The following is a 15,377-nucleotide window of genomic DNA, read 5'->3' as shown; positions in this document are numbered from 1 at the left end:
TTATTTAAATAATATTATATTAGGGAACATATTTTGTTAATACACCTTTCTCTTATAGAGGAGTACCCATCTTTTTTTTTTACATATATATATTTAATTTTTTTGTACATAGTTATATATAATTACAGTTACAGAAAAGGATATCCATTTGTATTGAGAATTTTTAATTTCTTTATTAATTTTAAACGTAAATAAAGTTTGAAATAATATGTTTTTAATTTAAATTCACATAAATAAATTTTCATTTAATGTACTATATCTTACATATCTTTATGTTTAAACTCTAAATGTGGGAGTTACTTGCGACTGCTGCCACCAAGAATTGAGAAAATACGAATAAAAATATTAATGATGTCGGTGTAGATGTGGAGAGCACTGGAAAAATATTAAATTTATTTACCTACTTTGCGATAAAATTAAATTATAAATTACTACTTAAATAAATATAGGTTCCTTTTAATATGTTATGTAAGTAAAAACTTGATGACAAAACAACATTCCCTTACACTCGTTGCATTTTGGCTGCTTGCGCAGGCAGCACTGCAGCAGTGAGCTGTGAGCTGTTAGTGATACTTTTATCATAGTCATATTCAATAAAGTATTTAAATTTGAATAGCAAATCTATTATAACTATCATAATTTCTAATCTCATCATACATTGGTTATTGCATCTTTCACATTAACTTTGACTAGTCATGTTAAAAACTTAAAAGACAAATGTCTATAACTTACTTGTTAATTGGGTCATAAGCTTCATACCCCTTCATGTTGTACTTTGGATATGTTTCAGCCTTTTTAATAGAGTTTTGTGTGTCGTACAAAAGGAACATTGAAAAAAGAATGAGACCTCCATAAAGTGCAAGTGAATAAAGACCAGATCCTAAGGCACTTGTTGGAGGAATAAAAAAAGTAGCCAAAGAACTGGCAAACACAACTCCAAATCCAATTGCAAGTGGTCCACCTATCATCAGGAATTTTTCACTCGGAGCGCAAACTGCCAAAGTTGATAATCCTCCGACTACTCCAGCAGTATATATGCCAGCTCTAAGGACTAATGTTCCTCCCATAAAATAAAGGGGGGCAAATATTGTGCCTACTATGGCTGTATGTAATAACCATGCAATATGTTTCATAGTAAATTTTCCCTCTTCATAAGGCAAACTCCGCACAACTGAAGAGGACAATATTAGAGATGCAATGGTGACTCCAATGGCAAGCCAACTCTGACTAGCTACTGCCCTCATAACAACTGGTGATCTTAAAGCCATGGCTGCTGCTGCTACAGTTGAAGCTACTGAAGCTGTCGTATAAAAGTATGTTGAATGTATTCTATCTTTCACATATTGCGGCCAAATACTGCAAAATTTTATATCAAAGTAAATCTTTAAACCTTTATTCTTAAAATTGCAAAAACCGAAAATATTACATGTTAAACTAAAAGATTTTTTTAAAGAAAGCAAGGGGAACTAGAAATGAAAACCCATCGTACATTTAAAAAAACATATACATAATAGTAAAGTATATCAAGCGGCAAAATTACGTGTTGCTTGGGTCATCTTTTTTGCGTTGGAGAAGAAAATTTTAGAATGATAATATAGGTATGTATTACATATTTTACTTACTGTGCATGATCGATGATTCCGCTTTCTGATGAAAATCCTAATCCATAAAAACATAATGCCCCTAAACCCAAGGCGGACCCACCAGCGATAGCGCCTTTACCAATGTTAGTAGCTGTTGAAAAAACCAAATTTATTTACTAAATATATGGAATATGTATTTTCTATTTAATATATAATATGGTTCTTTAATTTATTACTTTATACTTCTTTAAATGCAAATATTCTCATAATTACACAACATGTCCTAATTGTGAGCTTGGATTTATGAATTGATGAAAAAAATAAATACAGAAAACAGAGTATCTGTTGTAACCTTTATTTAAATGTAAAGTTGAAAATGAAATTATGCTATTGGAATAACTTAATTTAACTGTCTATCTGATTATTCCTTAAAAACTTGGTTTACTTAAACTTTATACTACTAATAAAAAATATACGAGCAAGCTTCAAGTTAATTAGTGCTCCGAAAGTTAGTAATTATTTCTTGGAATTGCACAGGTTATAATAAATTTATTTTTGCGTAATTACACTTTCATAGATACGTATAAAATGACGAAAAATTATCTTTCTTTTTTAAAAAGAATAAATATAAAAAGAGTGCAATTACGCGAATACACTTCTTTATAAATGACATGTTTTTATTACCTTATATTAACTAAAGCAAAAATTGCCTTTTAGCACAGTCAGAATCGCTGTGTTCTGTGCTTTGGTTAAGATGGTAGTATTCTCCATTTTTTCAGCGCTTTTCTAATTATTTTCTTCAATGATTCTGAAATGATTTCTATGTTAAATTTTCTTTGCATCAAAAGATTCTGCAGCATTACATTAATGATAGATGCTATTTTGGAAAAATTCGTTAAAGATATAAATCAGGGTGTCTAGCGAATTTTTCTCTCAATCCTTGCTGGTCTATATGAAGCAGCTAATTTTATACAAATAATAAATAAAATATTTGCAAATACTGAGGATTCAGTGTAAATTCTCTAGTATATTTCAGTCTAACCTACCGGTAGGGCAATATTTAATTTCGGTACATAATTGTGTAATTATGCTATTTAAACTGATATATTTAATTGTTTCATTAAAGTGAATTCACGAAATATAAAATAAAAATGTAGCTACCTGTTCCAATTGAAGGTTTAGAAATTTTTTCGCTTATAGTTTCTCGAGAACGAGCGGTCCTTGTAAAAGATTGTTTTCCATCATTTGTAAGTGATCTAACAATTTGAACATTTCGAGAAAACCCCAAAGATTTCAACAAAGATATTTGTGGCAATTTTGATTGGCAAATTCTCAAAAACATGGTTTATTTTTCGTTTTGGTTTTTCAATATTAAAAATTTTATAACTTTGGTTTTTTGATTATAATATGTAAAACTAAGTAACACTTTTGTATTTGTAGTAGTCGTCTGCTGTCGTCGTCAATGGTTGATAATAGATTTTCACTCACAATAAGGGTGCGATCCCATGTGAGCAGAATGTCGACCAAAAGCAGAGAAAATCATGAGTGCAAAAAAGATAGGAAGATATTGTTGTTCTTTTCACTCTCGTCCTCGTGATCTTCTGCTCACATGGAATCGCACCCTCAGACTGAACAACCTTTAGGTGTGAAACTGACTTTAATATTTTTCCGAAAATTTTTTCTCTACCCACAGAGTGAGAGAGGTTAGAAATAAAGTTTATTTAGTTAATGCCGAAACTTAAAATCTAAAAATGATGTGTCATTTTTTTCTGTTTGTTTTTAATCGTGATTTTTGTTTATTTTGAATTTCAAATTTTTATTTATTCTTTCATTTATATAAACAAGAGGAGTTATATTAAATTGAAAAACAGTGTTTATTGTGAAGCATTATTATTATTATTATTACTATAATTACAAATATAACAATTTCCTCGATTGGTGATGCATTTCAAATTAAATAGCAATGTTATGTGCATATTATTTATTCACTTTCTTTTGACAAAGTGTATTCAAGTTGAAAAGAACATGTCACCCGTTATATTTAGTAAGGCTTAACTTTGAAAATTACATAAATTTATTTCTTCAACTTTAATAAATAAAATTATAATTTTTCATAGTCAAGTTGAAAAGATTTATATATATGATGAAAAATAAAATGAAACAATTTTTATGCAGAAAATTAATATTTTTTATTTACAAATGGTTGATACAGAATACGTTACAAAAACGTATTTAGACGAAAATTTAAAACAATAACTTTTCATCCTAGTCGGTTAATATATAGTTGTAAACTTTGCTAAAATCAATCAAAAGATATATAAAATTAATTTATACTGTAAAAATGTAAAATTAATTTTATAAAGTATGATGGAGAAAAGTGTTTGTACATATCCAATGTTGCGTGGAAACTTGTAAATTTACAAAACGGAAAGTAAATCAAAAGTATGGACTAAATTTCATTTATAGGTTATGTTACTACAATTTTTTATTTAATATTTTCATTTTTACTCCGTTCCTTTGAATTGAGTAAAGTGTAAAATTATATTATATTATATATAGTAAAATACAAAAATTAATCTTAATTCTTAAATGCTTGTGATTAAATGATATCAAAAAATAAATTTTCCTATTATTCAAAATCAAAATTATGTGGTTTTAAAGATCCTTGTAAAATTGATAATAATGGACATTGTAATTATTATAACTTTGTTATGTCACCAAGAAATTATAACGTTACTTCATGTAATTTAACATGAAACCTTGTTTTTTCTTGATATTGTAAATTTACAAGCTATACCACATTGCAGGGTGTCTATAGTATGGTCAGGAAAAAAATGAAAGAATTTCATTCAAAGTCAGGAAAAATTTCTAAAAATTGTACAAAAATTAAATTTTTTATTCTAACAAGACTTGAATTGTATATTTATTGTCGTCTGTCAATAAAACACTAGATATACATACATTTGTATATCTGCTTTGAAAAGCAGTATTTTAATTTAAAAGTGTTTGATGTTACAGTTACAAGAAGAAAAATTTATATCTTCATCCTAACAGCAACAGATATATAAATCAGAATGTCCTGGGAACTTTCTAAAAGTATTCGGAAATTAGGATATGTCTAAGATATTGGTAGAATGTTCATGTGGATGATCCTGTGGCATTCTAGGAAATCCTAATTTCCTCAATCAAGTGGTTATCCCTAGGACATCCATTGAATATCAGGATGTTTTTAGGGGAAATTTTTAGCTTTTTAGGGCAAATTTCTTTTACATTCAACATTTATTAGTTTTTTAGAATTCAAATTTTAGTCTCAAGAATGCGGAAATAAGGTTAGGAAAAATTGAAGCAAAATTTAAGGGATTATTATTATTAGATTACAAGATCCTTACTTTTTAGAGTGTAGAATTCACTAGTAAAAATTGTAATTATTGACATAAACCTAGTATCACAAGTTGAAATTTTTTTCCAACAAACTAAATGTTCTACTTGAGATGCATATATTTAATTATACGATGCACTTTCAAAACACTGACTTTTTTTTAACAATTTAAAACTAATATATTATTCAATTATCATTAATGTGATGAAAATATGTTTCTAAATTTTCTAAAGACAATTTTTTTATTACTTTTTTAAAATTGGTATTTAATTAAAAACCTTTATTATAAAGTAAGTGTATGTTTAATTTCCAATTTTTTCATTTTAGTATAATAATTTTTAAAAATATTTAAACATAAAATAATGTTTATTCATTAAAACGTTGAAAACTTTGAGGAAACAGTGAAAATAATTGAATGAAGGTTGTACTGCAAAATGAATTACATATTGCAATGTTTTTTAATTTAATGAATATATTTCTTTATAAATGACTAATAATCTGCTAAAAGTTGATTCATTTGGTAAAATAACGAATTGTACATACAGTTCCAGGTGATGGAGGTAGCCAGGTTGAAGCAAAATTGAATAAGCCATCAGTAGTTCATTACATTTGTGAAAAAACGTCATCTGATTTTTTCAATATTTGGTTAAATTTAGAATTATTAGTTCCAGTTGTTATCGATTGTTGGGTATGTATATATATATATATATATATTTATAAATATACTGTAGTGAAAAGAAACTTTAAAAAGTTCAAACCTTTAATCTTTTAAACAATTAATTGTAGACCTACCCGCGTGGAAATGTTAATATGAGTATAGGTTGGCCAACTAATATACAGTGTTGGGTCAGGTTGCGGTCACAGGTGGCAGTAACATTAAAAAAAAGCTAGTCGACAATGACTAATTGCCAAATCCTATAGTTTAACCATGACTAAAACAGTTTTAAACTCTGGAAAAATTCTGCCACTCTATGGTCAGAGAAAAAAAAATACATTTTGTTGCAAATTATCAATTTATAAATATTAAATTTCCGAATTTTTGAACCATGGTCAACATTTTTAAAAATATGCATGGAGACGAAAGGGATCATTCAAATATTATGTCACGCAAATTTGGAAAATTTTTAACCCTTCCCCCACGTCACAAAACTGTAGGCCCCCCATCCCCTTTAAGCCTGTGACGTAAAAATTCTAAATTTAACGAAAATTAAAAATTGTGAACATAAAATTTCCAAATTAATAAACCATGAAAAAAATTCGTTCAATGAAAGACAATACTGCGAATTACATTTTTAGAAAATTAATCACTTTTAAGACTTGTAAATTTTTAAATTTCTAAACTAATTCTTAAAAGCTGCGAAACATTAATTTGTCCAAACAATGCATTTTATTTTTGCCCATTATTAGAGACAAATTATGTTACGATTCAAAAATTGGAAATAAAGTTTTCCATCTTTGTTTATTGCTTTCGAGATTATTCCATTTTTGCGTATCAATTTCGTCAGGCACTTTATGTATTATTGAAAAAATGGAGTAATATGTGTTTTGTTTAAAAGAAATTTGACCGAAAAGACATTTAATAGAAAAAATCTTTAATCCAGAAGACATTTGATCAAAATGTACATTTTGAAATCGATAATTTCCAAAACTGTTTTTGCTCATAGTTTAAAAACTAAAAAGATTTAATATTTATTATTTATGAACCTTTGTCCGCGTTGTTCAAATACTAAATTGTAATCAGGTTTTTCATAACCGAATATTTAATTCGATGAAAATGGAGGCTTTTTCTCCTGTGATTTGCTGTACTTTGCCCATAGTTGAAAAACAGAAAAATTTCATGTGATAAAGCCGTTAATTTATAAAAAGTGAATTTTTCTGAATCCAGTGGTTTGCATGACTTTATAGATGCGTGTTGTAAATATGATGTGGAACGTGTATTTTTCAAGTATAGGAAACTGTCAACAGCAATGGTTTTCTTTCTTTTCTATTTCGACCATATTTCAGTAGATTTGGCCCATGATGTTGTCCATAGTTCCACGCGGGTACGTATAGACTATAAAAATAATAATTAGATATTCACCATTTGAATTTATGCTATAAAAAACCTATAAAACTATAGGGGAGCGTGGGAGAATTGGAGCCCCTTAAGGAAAATTATTAAAAAAACCAACTTATCTTTATAATAATACATTGTTTTCGTCATTTTCTACTCATTTCGTTATTTATCTTTAATTATGTTTAATTAGAAACTTAAAAAGAGAAATTAAATTGGAAAAAAAAATTTTCAACAAAAAATACATTTTTTGCCATCATCCAATTTTTGGGGTATTGGGAGCAGCTTTCACTTGAAATTTAAAAAATTTCTATTTTTTAGGAATATTTTTTGTTTTCTAATAGAAAAAAGTGTTAATACTTACAATGAAGCCAAAACTTTAGACTTAGGAATAAATTTTTTTCTAAATTATAATTCAATAAAAAATTTGAAAAAAAAAAATTAAATTTTTCAATTTTTTCACCAAAAATTATTTTTTAATTAAAAGTTTTTTCATAAGGTGATATCTTTTACAATTTTCACAGAAATAACGAAAGCCGTAGCATGGTAACGAAAATTCTTTGGGCTAACACTTATTCTCCCATTACCCCACATAATTCTTACAGGCCAAAATTTGAATGAAAAAATAAAAACACAAACAAATTTTATTATTATCTCGATTTTTATACATGTATACATATCTACACATATTTACCTATAATATAATGGAAAAACATAACTAAATAATACGATTTTAACTACTTATTTATGGTGATGTTTAGAAATATTTTGTATTTTACAACGAAAACTCAAAAAATATATTTTCTCTTCTCTTTACTAAAAATTTGTCAAGAATGTGATCGTTTGTTTTGGAACGATATAAACAAAGATTGTAGAAGATTTTCTATAGACATTGCAGCGAATTTTAAGGCTTTTAAGTACGTGAAATTTAAAAGCTCCCATTACCCGCAAGCTCTCATTACCCCGCACGCTCCCCTACGCTGTTTGAAAATAGTGGCCATACTTATCGCTGAGAATCAGTGAAATTTCGCTGATTCAGATTTAGAGAGTGCAGGAAACATTTATACTCACTCGTGGAAGTTAATGTAAAAGTCGTGAAAAGTGCCATTTTTGAAATTTGACATACTTTTGACAGCTTTTTAACAACCAGTAGATGTCAAAAGTTATTTTTGTGCCCTTCGCGGACACGGGTTGATATTTATTAAATGGCCTGTTCTTGTGCGTTTGCTCAGTTTTTTCACATTTTAATTCAAATTCCGATCGGCGAGCTAAGGCGACAAATTATGAAAAGAAACACATTCATTGCACTAAAAAACTTTAGGGACTCGCGTTGCTCGTAATCATAAACGGTAATTAGATATAAATTTATGTTTATAATTTTGATGGTGAGAAGGGCACATTTTTTATATATTGTTTGTGCATTATTGTTAGAGACTAACACGTAAAATTAAAATTGGCTGATCTAGTTCCGCGAGTTATATATGAACTCTTGGACTTGCACTCCCTTGTTGAATAATATATAAGTACCTACTATTCTAAGCGCAACAATACTTGTACATTTCAAAAACTTTGCTTTAAAATGCATGTGCACTTATAAATATGCAGGGGAAACAATATTTTTCCCATACCCTGTGTACTATATATTTTATTGGAAATTTTCGTTTTCAATTTTAACAGATTGATAATATGAAATTAAATTATGATAACACAACACGAAAAACAAAAAATCAAGAAGGAGTAGATATAAGAATTCCAGGATGGGGTGACCCTTTTAGTGTTGAATATTTGGACCCTAGCAAAGCATTTCCTGGTAGTTATTTTAAAGATATTGGAAATATGCTAGTAAATGAGTTGGGATATGTACGCAATTTGTCTCTTCGGGGTGCGCCATATGACTTCAGAAAAGGACCAAGTAAGATAAATATTTATTTTGTATATATATATATATAGTGATAGTGAGGATGTGTTTACATGCTTTGCTTTTTCATATACTTTTATCCATGTAAACACTGCCTCAATCTTTCAATGATCAAAAAATGTTCATTTGAGTATCCGATCAAATTACTCGATCAACGCTCAGATGAACTAATACACGGAAAAAACTGCATGGTTGGGTCAACCATATATGTATATTGAAAAATACGGGATATCCATATTTAAGGTTATCACATCCATTTTTATGGATACCACATCCATTTTGATAGATACCACATCCATTTCTTTAGTTGACACATCCATAGAAATGAGTGTGATAACCTTAAGTATGGATATCCCGTATTTTTCAATATATATGGTTGTCCCAACCATGCAGTTTTTTCCGTGTATATAAATTATAACAATTCTTAAATATCATTGGCTCCTTAATGAGTAAACATTATTCGCGAGAGCAATTAGAAAACACTAACTGAACATTCAAAGGGGTGTAAAAGTCTCTGCCGTCCATTGACGAATTACTCTCTTGAATAATGTGTTTTTATTTAGGAGACATATTAACATATTGTGCACATAAATTATTATAAAAGAATGTATTACGAAAGCCTTTCACTAATAAATAAAACGGCAGGTTTGCTTATACTATCGATTCTTAAATATGATTCCCCGAGTCGAAATTTAGACCCTACTTAGCCTCTGAAAATGTAGGGCTTATTCAGGTTTAGCAGTCGTAAAGTAGGGTCTAATTCTAATACAATTAGACCCTACTTTGACTCCCAAAATAGGCTGAAATTTGCCAATCTTCCATTTGGAGAAGCAAAGGAGGGTCTACTTCTAAGAAACCTATACCGTACTTTTAAACCTCGTAGACCCTACTTTCATACTCCTAGACCCTACAATTAGAAAAAGAAAAATTTGAAGATTTGCTCAGATTCAATTGAAGCACTAGGGATGAGTAAAAGTGGAATTTTATGTGTTTTATGAATTTGGAGTACTTTTTGCATTTGCAGTGTTTCAAGTAATGCATTAAAAAATAATTCAAAATTTTCTTTTAGAATGTAGGGTCTAGGAGTATGAAAGTAGGGTCTACGAGGTTTAAAAGTACGGTATAGGTTTCTTAGAAGTAGACCCTCCTTTGCTTCTCCAAATGGAAGATTGGCAAATTTCCGCCTATTTTGGGAGTCAAAGTAGGGTCTAATTGTATTAGAATTAGACCCTACTTTACTACTCCTAACAATCAATAGACCCTGAAAATTCAGGGTGAAAGTAGGGCTTAAATTTCGACTCGGGTCGTTTTGTGAAAGTCAATTATAAATTTTTAAAGTGAACCCTCGCCTTATTTACTTTAATCTATTCTTATTAAGAATGTTTAAAATTTTCAATTATTTTTAATAACATTACACTTATTTTTAATTAATGCGTACGTGCATTTTCAGATGAAAGTGAAGAATTTTTTGTAAAATTAAAATTACTTATTGAAGAAACATACACAATAAATAGTAATGCACCAGTAACTTTAATAGCTCATAGTATGGGAGCTCCTATGTCTTTAATATTTTTACAGCGTCAAACTAAGAAATGGAAGGATAAATATTTGAGTTCTTTAATCACTTTAGCAGGAGTCTGGGGAGGCTCCGTCAAGGCATTAAAAGTTTTTGCAGTTGGTAAGTAATTATTTTACGAATTAAAATATTTTAAAGATTGTTGACACAAAATATGTCACAAAATTGATCAACTCTCAAAGATATGTAATAAATAAAAGAATATCACTCCGTAAAAACTGGCTTTTGGATTTAAAATAAACTATTATAACTAGTAAATTTTATTTTCTTCATGCAATTGCATTGTTGACAGTATACACCAATTTCATCAACTCAAAGATGTAATAAAAGAATATCACTCTCCAATAACCTGCTTTCTTAATTTTTAATAATAATTATAGCAAATTTTACTTTCTCCGATTATGTTTCAATAATAAATTTTGTTTTTTTAATTCCAAGTGAATATTTTTTGAATTTTTAACAGAATATTTTTTTTTAGACAAAATGACCTATAAAAATTGTTGTTAAGGGAAGATCACCCTACAGTTAACAACAATTAACAGTAGATAAAAATTTTTTTTGCATCGGCAAAGGAAGGTCATATCAAGAATCGTTAATTAACTGTAAGTTATAAAAATTTAACTTTGATTTTTCTTTAATCTATTTTAAACGTGTTTTTCTTGAAACTCTATATTTTTCAAAGTGTTGGGCTTAAAAACTATTATATAATACTGATCATCCAAATGACTTGAAAAACATTGAATGGATACGTCATATTTCATTATAGAATTTTTATTTAAAATACAGTAAAACGATTCTGCAAATTCCTCTAAGGGAATTATGTAGGAAAGAGGACAATTTCAAAACTCACAGACTTTCTCTGAAATGAAAAAAGTTTTTTGAATAAAATTTGGAGGAAATATTAATAAATCTTGTGATTGCCATATACATCTCATGACACTGAAAAGAGTTGAGCCAATAGTAATGACAAAAGTTAATTAATAAATTACATAATTAAACAAATTAATAAATCAAATGTCTCTACTCTGAAAATTGAAGCATGATTACTGTTTATCATTTTTAAAAAATGATATCTGCTACTATACGCTACAGCGGTATCCTTTGCAAAATTAATAATGTTATATTCTATAAAAGACACTTTGGTTTAAAAATTTTAATTTATAAATAAAAAAAAACTTGACAAATATTTTTCCTTGTTATTCTATATGATGACGTTCCAAACTAATTAAACAACAAGTATAATTTATTCATATAATTAAAATATCTAAACAGAAAAAAAGACGATAGTTATATTATAACCACCAAAACTTGGTACAATAAAATAACAAAACCTTTCTTCTGTTATAAGCTTTGCCGAGCAAAATTTTTTTATTCGAAAGATAATAACATATACACGCACTGTTGTGCATTTGGAAAACCGTATAATCAGTCTAAATTTTGAAGAAACTTCTTATAAAATTATGTTTAAATCTTCATAAATATGTACTAATATTTTTTTGGTAATTTGTAGGTGATGACTTGGGAGCTTATGTTTTACGAGAAAGTGTTATGAGAAATGAACAAATTACAAGTCCAAGTTTAGGATGGCTTTTACCTTCAACATTATTCTGGAAAAATTCTGAAATTTTGGTGCAAACAGATCAAAAAAATTACACTCTACTTAACCTGAAGGAATTCTTCATGTAAATATTCTGTAAAATAGATTCATTTGAACTTTTTTGTTTTAAAATGATACTCTGAATTAAAAATATTCATAAGAAACGTATTAGATTTGATGTCTGCTATAAACATATTTTTTTATAATTAAATGCCCTTAAAACTTTTGAAATGTATTAATTCAAGCACAAACATTTCTATATATAATATATTCTTTATCAAGGAGTTGCTACAACACCTTACCTTTCAAGTTTTAGTTTACATTTCATAAACAGTACAAATCAAAGTTTAATATTTTTGTGAAGAATGTATTATAATCTGTATGGATCATACAATTTTTTAGTATGATATATATTTTAAAAGCGTGGGTGTTCCAAAAAGTATATGGTCAACTTATTGAGATAAATAAAAAAACTAAATTTAGTTTTCATAACAATTTTTGCAGAGATATAAATGTTCCAAATGGATGGGAATTCCGGATAGATAACGAAAAATATCAAAAATACTTTGAAGCTCCAGAAGTGAAATTGCATTGCTTACATGGTGTCAAAGTGGGGACAGTTGAAAGGTATTATATAAATGTATTAAATTATTAATAATACTATAAAATATTCCCAAGCAGCACGTAATATTATATCTAGAATATTCGTAACATTACCTATAATATTATAATGATTTTATTGTGATGAAAAAATATCCGCTGCATGGTGCGATATTACTTTAATATTACACTTAATAATATTAGGTACTGTAATATTACTACATAGTTGAAATGAAAACATTTTAAAAAAATTTTAAAAATCACTTAATGTTTCTCTCTTCACCACGTAATAGGGTCATTTGGGGTAAATGTAAACAGTAGATGTTTCAGCTAAATTTACAAATTTAAAAATAAGTACGACGACAATATTTTTACCTCAGCTCTCCTACAAGATGTTCTGAGTATTGCCAATATTTTATTTTGACAATTGGCAATGCCATATAGTGTAAGTTATTTTTTAATGCAAAAAAGATTGAAAATCAAAGTTTTACTGTTTCAGTATTTTGTCTCGCATTTGCATATAAAAATAAATTTAAAAATCAAACAAAAATATGTAATTCTTCCTTATTAAGGGTCCGTTCATAAATTACGTAACACTTCAGGGGGTAGGTCAAGATATTTGTTACACTCATTATAAAAATGGCGCTAATGTATATGTAAAAGTTTGTTACATGGGGAGGGGGGGGGGGTATAAAATGACCAAAAAAAGCGTTACGTAATTTATGAATGGCCCCTAATGCCCTAACAAAAATTGACTTTGATTTTTGATTTTCGTCAATTTAGTTAATAAATAATTAAGTGTTTACATTTACCCCGAGAATTTGAAAACTCGGGGTAAATGTAAACAGAACTTGAACTACATTTTAAAAGAAAATAATTCAATAAATTTGCTTCTATATTTGACAATTTCATTACTTTCTCTCTAAATCTGAATAGGTATGTGAAAATTCACATATTTGTAAGTTATAAGTCGCTCTCTCGTTCAATAAGTGCATATACACTTATAATAAGTGAAATTTCACTCAGAATAAGTGAAAAATTCACTTATTTATAAGTGTATAATATGCACTTATTGATTCAGAAGACAACTTATAACGTACAATAAGTGAAATTTCACATATTCAGATTTAGAGAGTTGGCAATGTAAAATTACATAGAAAAGGAAATTAGGTCTTCTTTCATACCTCCTTCGTGTTAGTCAGTTAGTCATAGTTTATGTTTGACCGCCATATTGGATCCTCCATTTTGAAATTTAAAAATTCGATTTTAGATTCTTATTCAGCAACCTTAAAAACTTCTTTTTACCAAGTTAAATGAAAATCTATTAAAATTTGTTCAAGTTATTCAAGTTTTTACATTACTAATTTTGTAATGGATGATTGTTTATTTTATATGATACATTATCAGTCAACTGGTTGATTTACTATATATATACGAAGAATTTTTTTTCAGTTTTTCCATCCCTTAAAACAGTAGTATACTTGAAATAACTTGTTTCTTAAACCTCGCTTAACTACAGTGGTGTGTGTTTACATTTACCCCGAATTTTAGGAAAATTTCAAAATCTCGGGGTAAATGTAAACAGTCAGTTTTAGGCGATTCAGGTGCATCAATATTTTTTTGTACCTCATCAAATTTTTCTTGGGAAGTAAAGTAACAAGTTTATGCAAAAGAAATCCGTCCGTTTTACCTTTTAACAAAAAAAAACTAATGTTTTTGGTGAAGAATAGATATTCCGTTTACATTTACCCCAAATGACCCTATTAACTGAATATTACTTTTATATCACAGTGTAATATAATCTTGCAGAGGACATTTTTACATAATATAATAAGAACACTGTAATATTGCAGGTCCTAAAAAATAAAAATTCATTTGCAGGTAATGTTACATGTTTTTGATTTTTGTAGTGTAAATGCGCATATAATAAGACAATTCATCATTACTTATATATACAAAGCCCTGCTATTCAAGTTTTCATTATAGATTTAAAATATTTATTAAGACTTGATTTTATTTTGAATAATTAAAAATGAATATTTTTAAAAACAATTTCCTTATAGTGCAAGCAGTAATATTATGTTGATATTATTTTTAATATTACCATGCGTAGGAGACTGCGTATATTATATGCTCATTTTGATTATTACATCAGAATACTATATATAAAAGTATAGGATATAGTGGTTTTTTCAAGTTAATCTAGCACAAAATTATTCACATATTCCATGTTTTCCACAAATATTTAAATTATTTTTAGGTTATACTATAAACCTGGTACGTCAATTGACGGATATCCTGAACTTATCAATGGTGATGGAGACGGTACGGTTAATTTGAGGAGTTTAAATGCTTGTCTTCTTTGGCAAAAGAAACAAATTCAAAAAATATATCACAAAGAATTTGTTGGAGTAAATCATATGGATATTTTGAAACATATTGATGTTTTAAACTACATAAAAAGCATACTACAACAATAGTCATTTTATTCACCTATTGAAAAAAAATAATCTTTCATATAAATATATAAATAATTTTAAAATAATATATTTAAACTATTATTTAATTATTTACCTTCATTCGGTTACATAGAATTTTAACATTAAAGGTCAGGCAAAAGAAACACCTAAAGAAACTGTTGGAATGCAGTTTTGTGACACCGCACCGCACC

The 15,377-nt window shown here is 28.0% G+C and overlaps 2 protein-coding genes across 5 annotated transcripts; one reads left to right on the top strand and one right to left on the bottom strand.

Moving 5' to 3' along the window:
* Nucleotides 1-71: 71 nt before the first annotated feature.
* LOC122501712 (growth hormone-inducible transmembrane protein-like) lies at nucleotides 72-3,069 on the bottom strand. Its single transcript, XM_043611397.1, has 4 exons — nucleotides 2,745-3,069; nucleotides 1,623-1,734; nucleotides 733-1,356; nucleotides 72-375 (listed from the first exon to the last, which is right to left on the bottom strand). The coding sequence occupies exons 1-4, from the start codon at nucleotides 2,923-2,925 to the stop codon at nucleotides 297-299; spliced, it is 996 nt and encodes a 331-aa protein (XP_043467332.1). The 5' UTR covers nucleotides 2,926-3,069; the 3' UTR covers nucleotides 72-296.
* A 4-nt stretch (nucleotides 3,070-3,073) lies between these two features.
* On the top strand, nucleotides 3,074-15,251 carry LOC122501710 (phospholipase A2 group XV-like). 4 transcript variants are annotated; one of them, XM_043611395.1, is made up of 8 exons: nucleotides 3,374-3,627; nucleotides 5,508-5,650; nucleotides 6,868-7,004; nucleotides 8,693-8,927; nucleotides 10,384-10,611; nucleotides 12,020-12,191; nucleotides 12,611-12,733; nucleotides 14,967-15,251. In XM_043611395.1, exons 3-8 carry the CDS (start codon nucleotides 6,930-6,932, stop codon nucleotides 15,184-15,186), a joined length of 1,053 nt encoding a protein of 350 aa, XP_043467330.1. In that variant the 5' UTR covers nucleotides 3,374-3,627; nucleotides 5,508-5,650; nucleotides 6,868-6,929; the 3' UTR covers nucleotides 15,187-15,251. The 4 variants fall into 4 exon arrangements, with proteins under 4 accessions (XP_043467329.1, XP_043467330.1, XP_043467328.1 ...); XM_043611396.1 differs by lacking the exon at nucleotides 3,374-3,627 and adding an exon at nucleotides 5,266-5,383; XM_043611394.1 differs by lacking the exons at nucleotides 3,374-3,627; nucleotides 6,868-7,004 and adding an exon at nucleotides 3,074-3,286.
* The last annotated feature ends 126 nt before the right edge of the window (nucleotides 15,252-15,377 follow it).

Source organism: Leptopilina heterotoma, unplaced genomic scaffold (assembly GCF_015476425.1).
Source record: "Leptopilina heterotoma isolate Lh14 unplaced genomic scaffold, ASM1547642v1 Lhet_212, whole genome shotgun sequence".
NCBI lineage: Eukaryota > Metazoa > Arthropoda > Insecta > Hymenoptera > Figitidae > Leptopilina > Leptopilina heterotoma.
This window is presented reverse-complemented; position numbering and strand designations above follow the sequence as displayed.